The following is a 13964-nucleotide window of genomic DNA, read 5'->3' as shown; positions in this document are numbered from 1 at the left end:
GTGCAGTGACTTTAGTTTTATTGTCATTGTTGTCCTACATCACATCCTTGCATATCATTTATTTTCTATTTAGTAGTTGGTACCTCTTCATGTAACTTTAATTTTAGAATACAAGGGGTACATCCCGACAAAGGATGTTTGTTTTTTAATTGTAGATTGATTTGTAAGAAAGGACAAGAGTATACGTTCTCTGGAACTGGGACTGTTTCTGATAGTTGGATAGTTGTCTAGTATTTAATCCCAAAAGAAAGTTGTGCTTCCTCTGAGCTAAGGGGTAGTGATGGATGATTGGCAGGAGAGGTGAATGGGCTCCTATGTGCAGGCTGAGGTTGGACAGAGCAGAAAAAGTGAAGAAGACGTGGTTTTCATGCTTCATCTCTGTAACCATCTTTGGGGTCCAGAGTGCCTGTCTCTGTGTCTTGTTTGTTGGTGAAGTGGTCCATGCAATGAATCCCGGTACACTGCTATCCCTCAGCTCTCAGGGCTGCCCAGAACCCGCACAAGCGATGTGACATCAGTGGCCACAACTTTCTCACATTTTCAAGTCACGAAAGAACCAGTTTTCTCTTCAGCACCACCCTTGGCTACTCCCTTTCCTATGTGTAAATCCTTAAATCCCAAAGTGATTTACCCAACGCACGTTAGTAACCTTTGAGCTACATGTGTATGCTTTAAAGTTTGCAGAATGTATTTTTGCAATATTATCTCAAATCTTTGCAACTAGATTATCTCTGGCCAATTTCTGTTTGTACATGAAAGTAGCAGAACTTACTCAGAACTGATGTCTCTCTTCCTTGAAGGAAACTAGAAAATCTCAAAAGAACCTAGGAAGTTACGGGGAAAAGTAACATTAAACTCAGCCTGTCTAGTTAGTACCTGCAGAACGCAGAGAGCAGGCACTTCGTATATAAGCCATTTAAATGATTTATTAATTGGACAGACATTTGTATGCATCCCATAAATATTTGTTTAATGAATTGTTGAATGCATTAGTTACATTACCTATTAGGCACTGTGGGATATTACAGTGGCGAAGAAGACTTAATTTCGCCCTCCAAGGAGCCTACCATTTGATGGTGTGGCTGGCCGCAGTGCAGGTAAGTAGACAGGCACTGTGAGTATCCTTCATTTTAGAGTCCTCGCTGTGTCCCGTATCTGCTAAATTCTCTTCATGGATTTTATCAGTTGATCATTACCACGGCTTACGAAATCGGCTATTATCAACTCTATTTTATGTATGAGAAGGCCCAGGCACAGAAAGGTTAAGAAGCCGCCCTGAAGTTACACAGCTAACAAGTGGTAAGGTGAGAAATCAAACCCAGGCAGTGCGACTCAGACCTCACAGAGAAGTGGATGGCTTGGGGGACCTAAATGACGGAGACTCGAGACGAATTGGGCGAGCAAGGAAGAACCCACAAAGAACCCAGGATTTCTGGCTCCAGTGACACAGAAGCTGATGCCCTTTGCTGAGGGAAGGACCGAAGGAGGAGGAAGTTCTGGGGAAAGTGTGGAGGCGTGAGGACGGTAATCTGGGACACGTTGAGTTTGCATGTTGACCATTCACATGGATTTTCAAACAAGTATCTTAAGTTTCTGTTATACTGGGGGAAGCAATCGTGGCTAGAGATGTAGCTTTGGCTGTTATCAGATGATTCTTTGTTCTTTCTGCTTGACTGCTTGAAGCTTTAATAAGGGGCTGGAGACATTTACAGATGCTGTGACTTTATTCTTTATGTTTGGCTTGTTTTCAAAATTTAAATTCATGGTTCATGACTTCTATGTTTACTCCTCCTTTCCCTCTCTCTCTCTCTCTCTGTATATATATATCTCTCCACGGATATATGGATAGACATAGAAAAATATGGACATGAAAATGGATATTTGCACCTAAACTAGGGAGAGGAGTTTCAAATATGAAGACGAAATCCTCCTACCCAAAGCACCCACTCCCTGCTGCTCAGGTGTAGAGAGAAGTGGCCGGGTTACGCCCTACCCACTTGTCCCTGATTTGGAACCCATCCTATCGTATGTTGTCCAGCTCAGTTCAGTTCAGTTGTTCAGTCGTATCCGACTCTTTGTGACCCCATGAACTGCAGCACGCCAGGCTCCCTTGTCCCTCACCATCTCCTGGAGTTTGCTCAAACTCATGCCCTTTGAATCGGTGATGCCATTCAACCATCTCTTTTGCCTTCTTCTCTTCCTCCTGCCCTCAATCTTTCCTAGCATCAGAGTCTTTTCAAGTGAGTTGGCTCTTCGTATCAAGTGGTCAAATTTTGGAGTTTCAGCTTCAGCATCAATCCTTCCAATGAATATTTAGGGTTGATTTCTTTTAGGATTGACTGGTTTGATCTTCTCACTGTCCAAGGGACTCTCAAGAGTCCTCTCCAGCACCACCGTTCAAAAGCATCAGTTCTTCAGTGCTCAGCCTTCTTTATGGCCCAGTTCTCGCATCTGCACATTATTACTGGAAAAAAACCATAGCTTTGGCATGGCAGGTCTAGGAGTTCACTTTAAGGCCATCCAGAGCAACTTGACCCTCTCTGTCTACAGACATAACCAAATGCCGTGAGAGGCTGATTTGAGCCTGGGTATGTGGGTGGAAATGTGAATTCTGGTAATTTCAAGACTTCTAATGTGAACAGAAGTGGACCAGGGTGGGGCAGGTACATGGACATTGGGGCGTCAGCTTCAGGGTACACTTCCCTGTGGCTGTGCTTCATTTACCCCATGTCAAGCCTTCTTTCCTGTGGGTCCTAAGCTGTCTCCAAAACCTGGGATCTGATGAGTTTGCGTTTGGTTTTCTGCAGCCTAATGAACTGCCTCTGTAGTTCTAGCTGTGATGTCATTAGCATCTCATTGCCTTGGGCAGCAACTCAGGAGAGAGGTTCTTAGGCAGCCCCAGAATCCTACAGGAATTGTACCAATTTACTTCATAACAACTAATTCACCCTCATGACCTGTCAGTTTCCAGCAGCAGAGCAGACCCTGCATGAGGATGGTCATACTTTTATTACCATCCTCCTAGGCTCCTGAGTCTAGGTGAGTCAATATGCACAGGCCTAAGGCCACAGGCACATCCGCAAAGAGATTTTGAACACAAAGGATGCCAATAATCTCATACCGTGATATTCTACTGGGGAAAGTTATCCGCTGTGTGCTGTAGGATACAGATTTAGCCTAAAGCAAATGGCATGTATTTATAGCAAACTGTATTTGCAAAATGCTTTGCAGTTTGGGGGTTGTTAACGACTTTCCAGGTTGGCTGTTCTTCTGCTTGTAAGAAAGCTAAGTGTGATGAGGACCCCAAAGCCTCCCCTGAGAGCAGAGGGGTAAATTTTGCAAATCGGGGTGAGTGGGGGGGGCACACAAGTGTTTTTACTCAGAAGGCACCTTTGTCAGTTACAACTTTTAAGACCTTTGTCACTGTTCAGTTACTCAGTTGCGTCTGACTCTTCGCGACCCCATGGACTGCAGCACACCAGGCTTCCCGGTCCTTCACTATCTCCCAGAGTCTGCTCAAACTCATGTCCATGGAGTCGATGATGCCATCCGACCAAGACCTTAACTGTAACTTATTTATGTCCAGAAACTGTGTGTTTGTTGAAATAGAATATTCATTTTATTAAGAGACAATATCATGTCTTGAATTACAAGAGCATTTTTACCCTTCTACCCGGGACCTAGAAGGTGGAAGAGGGGAAAGGAAGAAAAGACTGTAACTGGAGTGGGCAGCGGACGAAGGCAGGCATTGAGCCATTAGGAAATACAGAAGCGTCTCCTCCTTCCACGTCTAGACCACGCCACCACCCACTCCAGCACCCAGGATGGGGTTAAAAGCAGATGTCAAAGATCAGACTGTCCTGCAGCATTTAGGATTCGAAACTCTTCTTCCACTCACCACAGACATGATGGTTATTGGTGCTCTCTTTGGGCAAAGGGAGATTTATCTGGGCTTTCATCACCAGACTCCATCATTTTAAGGAGTATTTCCCAATTGTATCTTTAACAGTGCATGGAAAATGCATTTCCTTTTTGAAAAATCTCTCTCATACACACATCTCTATTCTTCGCTGGAGCCTGAATAGATGGCTTTGGGGAGTTAGCTGCTCGTTGCTTCTGTGTAAATCTTGCTCCTCTCCTGACAGCTCCATCCTGCATGACGAGGGGACCAGAGGGGCAGTTCGTCTTGGCCTCCAGCAGAACCTGCTCTATATGGGCCTGAATATTTTCAGGAGAAGGAAAATAAAGTTCTGATGAAACCAAGAGTTTGGTGGCCTCCCACCATCTTCCTCTGTAAACCGCTTCCTGCGTTTCTCTGTGTCCTAACCTTGCACCAATCCAGGGCTGAAGGATATCGAAGGGGATTAGTTGCATCTTGCCTTTAATTGGGAAAGCCAGAAGACAGCAGCAAGAGGAACCACCCCTCAAATGTTTACAGCAATTACAAGCCTTAATGATGGCACGCTGGAGGGCAGGGAGGCTGTCACTCAGCTCCACTGTGGTTGGGGTGCAGTGCCCTCTAGTGGCCAAATTTGTCTGCCATCTGGTGCACCCTAAGTGGTGAATGGGCAGAGCTTACATGTCATGTATTGGAGCTTCCCTCATAGTTCATTCAGTCAAGAATTTGTCTGCAAATGCAGGAGATCCGGGTTTAATTCCTGGGTGGTGAAGATCCCCTGGAGAAGGAAATGGCAACCCACTCCAGTATTCTTGCCTGGAGAATCCCATGGACAGAGGAGCTTGGCAGGCTACAGCCCATGGGGTCGCAAGAATTGGACACGACTTAGCGACTAAACCACCATCGTATGTGTATGGATGTGTGTGTAGGATCTAGAGGGAATTTCTGGGTATTGGGGAATTAAAGGTGAGAGAAAATAAATGTGATGCCATATTATTTTCCCCTTGAAGTAGTTTATACTTCACGTGAAGGATATTGAGGAGATTTTAATTTTCCCTCTGAATTTTATTCTTTTCATTATCTTATGTTTCTCCCCATTATGTCTCTCACTCTATCTTTCTCTGCATAAGTTTTATGGAATTTGTTTTACTCAACTTTTTGTTATTTGACTGAATGGAAATTGTACCATCACATTTTTTTTTTAAGTAGCCAGGCATTACTTTTCCATAAGTATCTCTTCTGTCCAAAGTGGCCGTGATGAATTTATCACACCTTTTCTTTCCTCTCACAGAAGTCATTTTAGACTTTATATCACCATCTAGTGGTCATTTCATAGAAGTGCTTTTCCAAGCCTGTGTTGAGTTACTTTCTCAACCTCTTGGCTGGCTGGATAATGAAATGCATGTGAGGGAGGGGCAGAGGGCCAGCAGGAGACCCTCAGGCTCTCCTGCGAAGCTTGCACAGAGAAATGTTTTAAATCTTATCTTGAAAAGAAGCATGATCTCTTTACTGATATTTTTTTTTTTTTAATTCTTTTACTCTCTCGATGAATGAGGGCCTGCTTTTCTAGAAGTCACATCATGGATTCAAAGCTCTCACCCCACCCCCCTTATTGCAGCCCAGTCCACACAGCCTGTTGAAGAAGAATGGGAGCTTGGCCAAAGGGCTGGATGGGGAGTCCTGCCAGGTCATGGCCACTTTATGAACACTCCCAACCGTGAGGTGGACTGAGTTGCGTGAGCCTGAGTATCAATCAAGATTTGCACATGGCTTGGAGTGACTTTGAGGTTAACTACTGTGGGCTCCTGGATCTTCCATTTGAGGCCATCATTCTTAGTTTTGGTGTGTGCAGTTACTTAGTTCTCTTATAACCTAGCAAGGGCTTGAGCTCAATCTCGGATCTGTTATTAAACAAAATGTGAGTGTGAAATAAATGATATTCCATATTTATAGTCTCTGAGTCTTTGCCTTTGCGCAAAGAAGGAGTCTGGTGTCAATGGAACTGCTGATTAAAAAATGCCTTGTCTGCGTAGTGATAATGCTCATGTGGGAAATGATAGTGCTGAAATACCTCTGGACTCTTCCAAATGGTCTTACATTACATTGCAAACAAGGGGAATAGCAGAGCTCCCTGAACCCTGTAAGAGGAGACTCTGCTGTAAGGCTATAAGTCATATCTCATGATCACCTTCTGGAACCGCTTTGTAGATCATTCCAAACAGTTCCCCCAAAGATCCAGTTCATTAAGGATGGCACCCTGGATGAGCTTGAGTAGCAGAAGGAATGTTCTATTATATCTGCCCATCATTTCCAAAAGCCCAGGTGTCCCCCTGAAATTTTTTCATGTTCAGGCATACAACTGGGCACAAAGGACCAGGGGTCACCTAAGGAGCACGGAGTTTGTCAGCAGATTCTACTTCCATCTTCCTTTAGACTTAATAACTTAAAAGTCATGAAGGCTTGGAAAAGAAATACCAAGAAGTGCTTTCTTCTGTAAGGAGCAAACACTTCTTTTCTGGCAGGCATTTCCACTGTTTGTCACCAAATATAAATCAAGAGCATCCCCAACTACCTTTTACTCATCAGTCAAGAGCAATATGGATCCATCTCTCAGGCTCTGGAGTACAACTCTTTTTGAAAAAGTCAAAATCCCCTCCCCATCTTCCATACACCAATTGATAATGAAGCAGAGAATTCTTATTCTTCCCTGTGACTTAAAGGCTTTAGGGTTCAGATCTCACGATAGCTGTGTCTTCTTGAGGCTCTTGGATTTACTCTCCTCATCTGTAAAATGGGTGTGATGATAGAATTCACGCAGAGAGCTGTGGTAGGGGTTCAGGGAGGTCTTAAACAGCTCTCACTTTCATAGTTCAGACTTGATGAATCTTACTGCTAGTTATGATTAAAACTATAATGATGGTGATTTGACACGCACTAGTCATTGTGTTTTGTGCTTGAAAAATGTTTGGCTGTTTATTTATTACACAATGCTAGGGGCAGGTATTATTGATATCTTCATTTTGGGATGAAGAGAGTGATTTATAGAATAATCACTGCTATTATTGTTTATGTTATTGATGATAGCCATAAAACCTGCACAGATACTGCAGAAGCCTCCCTCTGAAATGATTCATGGGGCTCATGACACTCAGAAAGCAAGGAAGGAAAAAAACTGTCTCACATTTGGAAGGACTATTTCCAACTCTGTGGCTTTCTGAGAGTATGGGTTCCCCAAACTGAGTGGGATGACAGCGTCACATTCTTACCCCTCACAGACACTTTCTGACTTCTCAAGAACCTGACTCCAGCACTGGGGCCAGGAGGCCATGCGAGTCCCTGCTGTCTCACCTCTCTGTTCCCTTTCATTCTGTGTCTGGCAGGCAACTCCCCATCCGATGAGTCAGAGGAGCGGGAAAGAGACCCCAAGGTGCTGACGTTCCCAGAGTACATCGCGAGCCTCTCAGAGTCTGGCACCAAGCGCGTGGCAGCCGGAGTCCGCATGGAGTGCCAGAGCAAGGGCCGATGCCCCTCGTCCTGCCCCCTGTGTCACGTGACATCCAGCCCTGACACCCCTGCCGAGCCAGTTCTGCTGGAGGTGACCAGAGCCGCCCCCATCTATGAGCTGGTGACCAACAACCAGACCCAGAGGGTAAGAGGCCTGGGACTCGTGGCTCAGGGTGGCATCAACAACAACAGAGGGCTTTGCAAATGGTCTGAGGAGGTCACAGGGTCAGCTGAGCTCCAGGCTAGGACGTGGAGAGCAGGACTTTTTTTTTAACAACTCCAGGCATCTAATTTTCTTAGATTTGCATATTTGCATGTTAAATCCAGTCAGTGCCTTCGCGTCACCCATGGTGATGACTCAGGAGTCACTGTTCAGCATTTGTACAAGTCTTTGAGCAACAAGGGCTAGTAGGAAAGAGGGGGATGGGGAGGCATAAGCAATTATAGTCACCAAAACAGTGTTCAGAAAGCCTCAGGAGGGGATGGTCATGGGAGGGGTTCAGCAATGCGGCCCCTTCTTGTTGGCATGGCAGGTGGACCAGCGTTCCTAACTGATCCAAACCTAGGACCAGCTGCAGCCAGATGAGAAGGAGCACCTTAGGGATTTAGGTCCCCAGGGGAAAGGTCGGCCCACCTTAGCCTGGAGGGGCTGCTTTCCTGGTGATCACTCTGACTCTAAGAGCAAAACTCCAAACCAATGCAGATCTTTCTGCCTTCTCTTATGCAGCTGGGTCATGACGTTTCCCCCAACCACTTCTCCTTTTCTTCTGCTGATCCCTCTCCCAAAGTGCTAGGAGGAAATAAATGGAGCCCTAAGGATAAGCTGAATAAGTGCAGTACAGGCAGGCTTACCTCACTCCCTAGCTCTCTGATCTCCTCAAGGATGTGAAGAACAGGGTGAGTCAAAACACAGGCAACAACAACAACATTGACAATCACAAAATAAACACAAAAGCTCAAGGTGGGGACTTCTGAGACTCCAGGCAAAGCCCACCTTGGGGACAAGGTAGAGTAGTCACAGCAGTGAGCTGCTGGCAGGCCTGAGGTGTGTGTCTATCCAGGTGGGTGTTAATTGCTTTCTCTTTTCTCTTTTGAGGAACACCTGGTGTGTCACAGTTTGCTCCACAGGTGATGCTCAAACCAACAGGAAGGATTTTACATGTGTGGGTGTTTCTCTAGCCTCTCTGCCTCCACTGCAGATATTTCACTGGGTGTTTGAAAATAAGGTTTTTCATAGGAACAAAAAGATAAATTGTTCCTTTGGCCTACAAATTTCTCTTCAATCTGATAGAAGTGACTATGGGAAGAGAAGTGGGAGAAGAGAGACCATGGGAGGTGGGCTTGAAAGGATGAAGAGAAGGCGGGGCTTGTGTCACCATGGAAACCCAAAGCTGCAGTGCTTTTACTCCAATGCCCAGCCCTCCCCTAACCTTTCCCACCCCAGGCTGCTTCAGCTGGTATCCAGGAGCTCCTGTACACTTGGCTGGAAACAGCAGAGTCACAGCGCTCAGGCACAGAACCATCCTATGAGACGGGCAGAGTGTGTGAAGCTGCAGACAGGGATGAGCTTTGTGGGAGAGTCGGGGGTGGCTAGAGCCCCTGCTTCCTGTATGGCCAACACCAGCAGAATGAGGAAGCTGGAGGAAGTTTCGTCTTTAGCAGCCCCCTTTTCTGGATCCCCTGCTAGCCTGAACTTAGCCCCTTCCTGTCTTCCTGCACTGGTCTTAGGAGGCATCTCTCAACCTCTCTCCTATCTGGCCATATTTTGAACCCTGAATTTCTAAGCACGTAGAAAGGTGGCTTGAACTGTAGTTCAGTCACTGCGCCCTGTTTCTCCTCACTCATCTTCCTTAGACGTCCTCTGTCTCCACCATTCTCTCTGCTCCTCTGCTTTTCTTTCTAACTGTACCCTTCCTCCCAAAGGATGGAGATGAGGAGTGACAAGCCAAGGACCAGGGGAGGGGAGCTGAGTCCTGGCATTAGTAACTCAGTGTGTCCCTATCCCCACCTCTCTGATGGATCTTTGAGCCAATTTTCCAACATCTTGGCCTTATTATCTTCCTTCTGTTGGACTAAATACTCCCTAATGCCATATTTCAGTCTAGTCTGTGATTGCAGTTTAAAAACATGTAAGTCAAACCAATATTCTTGCCTGGAACATCCTATGGGCAGAGGAGCCTGGCAGGCTGCAGTCCCTGGGATCACAAAGAGTTGGACATTACTGAGCGACTTCACTTTTTAAGTCAAGCCATATTACCAACCAGGTATCTCAAATCCAACAAACTCACCATCTTCCACCCTAAGCCATACCTGCCATGCTTCCGTCTCAGTGAAAGACATTATTTTCTACCAAGTTGCCCAAACTGGAGACCAAGGATGCTTCCTATACTTTTCTTGTCCCTGACATCTATTCCATCACCAAGGGCCACAAATATCTCAAATCCATCTCTTTTTATCAAACCCCCATCACAGCCTAACTATTATATTTCAGTCATGTTAAGTTGCTTTAGTTGTGTTCAACTCTTTGTGACCCAATGGACTGTAGCCGACTAGGCTCCTCTGTCCATGGGATTCTCCAGGCAAGAATACAGGAGTGGGTTGCCATGCCCTTCTCCAGGGGATCCTCCCATCCCATTGATTGAACCCATAACTCTTACATCTCCTGCATTAGCAGGTGGGTTCTATGCCACGAGCACCGTGTGGAAAGGAGCTCAGTGGGTAATGAACCAGCCTGCAGTGCAGGAGACATAGGAAACAGGTATTCAATCCCTGGGTCAGGACATAGGAAACAGGTATTCAATCCCTGGGTCAGGAGGAAGAAATGGCAACCCACTCCAGTATTCTTGCCTAGGAAATCCCATGGACAGAGGAGTCTGGTGGGCTACAGTACAAAGGGTCGCAAAGAGTTGGCACGACTCAGTGACCGAGCACGCATGGATTGTATTTCAGTTATCCACTGTAACATCAGGCCACCATCTTATTACAGTTGCCTTCTTACTGGTTTTCCTGTTAGACCAGTCAGAGTCATCTAACTAATTAGTCTAATATGCACTTCTGATCATATAGCAGCAAAGTAATTCAGTGGCTCGGTAGAATCTCTTGACACCATCTAAAGCCTTTAGCACATCATTAACAAGGGCAGGTCACTATCGAATTTCGTCTTCACTTACATGGTTAGGCTGCGCCCACGCTATACTTTATCCTCTAAAATTTAACTCCTTGTATCTCCTTAAACACAAAATGTTTTCTCCCATGCTTCTGGTCCTTCAGATTTGCAGCTCTCTCTCCCAGAAGTGCTTTCTCCCACATTACTGCCCCTGGCAGACTCCTATTGTTACTTCCAAGTTCCAGCTCAAACATGACCCTCCCTTACTCTCCCAGGCCGACCCGGTGTTCCTTCATGTAGCCCCCATGGTACAGGTGTGTGCATCTTTTAAAGCATGCCTTACCTATTACTCTTCCGTTTATATACATGTTCACTCTCCCCTAGACTGTGAGAATCTTTCTCCTCTATGAAATCCCAATGCCTTTGAAACATGTATATTATCATATGTGAAACGAATCGCCAGTCCAGGTTTGATGCATGATACAGGATGCTTGGGGCTGGTGCATTGGGACGACCCAGAGGGATGGGATGGGAATGGAGGTGGGAGGGGGGTTCAGGATGGGGAACACCTGTACACCCGTGGCAGATTCATGTTGATGTATGGCAAAACCAATAAAATATTGTAAAGTAATTAGCCTCCAATTAAAATAAGTAAATCTATATTTTAAAAAAATGAAATCCCAGTGCCTGACAATAGTCACACACAGATGTCATTCTGCAGAATGAATAAGCAAAAGGATCAATAAAAAGAAATGAATGGATAGATGAACTTGAAAGTTCAGCTGCTCTCCTTAGAAAAAAAATAATAAAAGTTGGAAATTAGATTTCTTTTTTAGAATCAGAATTAAATCTAATGACAAACCAGGAGTCCTATGCAATGCCGGGCACATTGGAGGGACAAAGAAAATGTAATTTTCCCTTCTCTTTCTTTCCCAAATCGTACCTTCTTGATTCTGAAATCACTTCAGCCATTTCAGGGTGTGCTCCAAGGAGATCCAGTCCTTTATGCCTTCGCACAGAAAGAACTCAGTGAGAGGCACAGCGATAGGTAAGAAGTGACCTATTAGAACAAGGTGCTTGTGAGGCTTATAAATGGGCAGGTTAGAGGGGGCTGGGCACTGAGAACTTAGTAGGCTACAGTTTTATAATCAAAGGAAGAGTGAGGAGGGGAAAAAAACACTTTTTTCCTCATTCTTGAATAGACATCACGCTTCTATCGGCTCCTCCTCTGGGTTGAGCCGGGGAGTTTTCCTATATGAGCGGGCTAGGACTGTCGTGGCACTGTGGAAAAATTAATTTAGGTCTCATTTCAATGAGGACGGGCTTCCCAGGCAGTGCTAGTGGTAAAGTACCCACCTGGCAATGCAGGAGATGTAAAGCTGAGGGTTCGATCCCTGGGTCAGGAAGATCCCCTGGCAACCCACTCCCGTATTCTTGCCTGGAGAATCCCATGGACAGAGGAGCCTGGCGAGCTACGGTCCATGGGGTCGCAAAGAGCTGGACACGACTGAAGCAACTAAGCATTGCATGCACAACGAGGGCCTTTCACTGTGAGATGTCACTTTCCATAAATTGTTGGGTTTTGTGTGTGCAGAGAGCATGTCCTAGGAGTCAGTAACTCACTGGGCTCACTGGGCCGGATGTGGGTCTCATGCCACCACCGTTTGGTTGTTTGGGGGCATGTCCCATGCTTCCGTAGCATGGTTTTGTCGCTAACCAAGCCTGCTTGGTTTTGGTTAAGTAAAGCTGCTTTCTTGAGTGATTATTAACTTACAGGATCTCCCATACTTTTTCTTTACTTACAGTCCCCTAGTGGGATTAACTATTTAATCACTTTTCCCCTTTCCTCTGTCCCTGTCAATTCCTCTCTGGTACCCTCAACCTACCTTCACAGTTACCTCTCGCACAGAACATAAAGAGGAGGAACTTGCAGGGAATGGTCTGAAATGGCATTCAGAATGTTTGTCATTGTAAGTGACGGTCGTCACGCCTTTGGGAGGACAATCTGGTCATGTTGCTCCGTTGTGTGAAACATTCTGATGACTGCCTGTTGCTCTTAGAACATGACACCTTCCCACGCGGTGTCCAAGGACTCTCTGTAATCAACCCTGCCGCCCCCCCACTTCCTCAGCATCTCTTTGCCCCTGCTTTCTCTCACAGCCAGGTGAACTTTTTCTCAGTTGATGTTAGAAGTAAAGTCTCATACAGGCTAAAGTCTTCTTAATGTTGGTTTTTTTCCACCTGGAACACTTCTCCAACTTTTGTGACTCGATTACTCTTGACCTATCCCTCCAGTCTCTCGAAGGCATTCCCGCACTCGTCTGTGATACGGGCCCCCTCCTTGTGCCTCCTGCCACCATCTCAGCCCTTTCTGGAGTCCTTGTCACAGCTGTGGTTATTTATGGAACTTTTGTTTATTATTTGTTTATTAACTGTAAGACTTAATGCAAGCAGGGGCCGTATTTACCTTTGCATTGTATCCTTAATGCTTAGCACAGGAAATGGTCTTTATAGGTGCTGAATCAATAATAGTCGATTAAAGACTCTAAGGCAGCAGCCATGAAATCCTCTCCATTCTGCTCATCTCAAAGGTTTTCTGTTTTCCTAGTTAAAAAAAATATATATATATATGTATCTTTATATACATATTTATATATGTGTGTGTGTGTATATATATATATATATGCATATTTTAATATAGTTCAGTCCAGGAAAACATGAAGTGAGCACTTAGTACGGACCAGGCTTCATCTTGGGAGCTAGTGGATATGGCATTAATCAAGACAGCTTGATGTGTCCATCTAGCCTGAGATACCAAATCCATTCTGTTGCCCATTTACTAACCTGTGACCATGAGCAAGTTCATGGTGACCCAACCTCTTGGACTCTGTAAGTGTCTTCCACTGTGAATCATGTTAATCATGGAGCTCAAATTAAAGTGTCACTGATCCAAACTCAGGTCTGCTCTCCTGCATGTGGTAAAGCCAATCTACTGACACCCGGTCATGATGAAGGAAAATGCAGCTTACATTGTGAAGGTTGCCAATACAAGGACAGTGGCTTATGCTCCAAAACCCTAAACTCCTGGAAAGGTTTCAGCAAAACAGTTTTAAAGGCCAGGTGAAGGAGGAGGGTATGTGATCAATTCGTGGTGAACAATTCTCTGAATGGCTGATGGTGAGGGAACAGGATAGCGTCTCGGGGGTTAACATTATCGATGCAGTCCTTAGGTTCCAGGAAGCCTGGTCATCAACTAGACACATCTTCCATTTGGTGGGGGATTGACATCTGTAAAACAACTCAGGAAATGTGCATCAGATATATTATCTAGGTACTTCAGAGAGGAGCCAGAGCAAAGGATGAAGGGGAAGGCTCTACAGGGCTCCACTCTGTTACAAAGGAGTTAGCATCTACAAGGGCTTTGTAAACTTGAAAACTTTTTGAAAAAAAAATTGA

General features: G+C 45.3%; 1 protein-coding gene across 2 annotated transcripts in view; it reads left to right on the top strand.

Moving 5' to 3' along the window:
- ASTN1 (astrotactin 1) overlaps positions 1-13964 on the top strand; it is a 356269-nt gene that overhangs the window by 302465 nt on the left and 39840 nt on the right. For both annotated transcript variants that reach the window (XM_070768489.1, XM_070768488.1), the window contains one exon: positions 7279-7547. In XM_070768489.1, coding sequence (XP_070624590.1) covers positions 7279-7547 — 269 coding nt within the window. The remainder of the gene's footprint in view (positions 1-7278; positions 7548-13964) is intronic.

This window comes from Bos indicus, chromosome 16, assembly GCF_029378745.1.
Source record: "Bos indicus isolate NIAB-ARS_2022 breed Sahiwal x Tharparkar chromosome 16, NIAB-ARS_B.indTharparkar_mat_pri_1.0, whole genome shotgun sequence".
Classification (NCBI taxonomy): Eukaryota; Metazoa; Chordata; class Mammalia; order Artiodactyla; family Bovidae; genus Bos; species Bos indicus.
The sequence above is the reverse complement of the archived record's forward strand: the minus strand, read 5'-3'. Positions and strand labels throughout refer to the sequence as shown.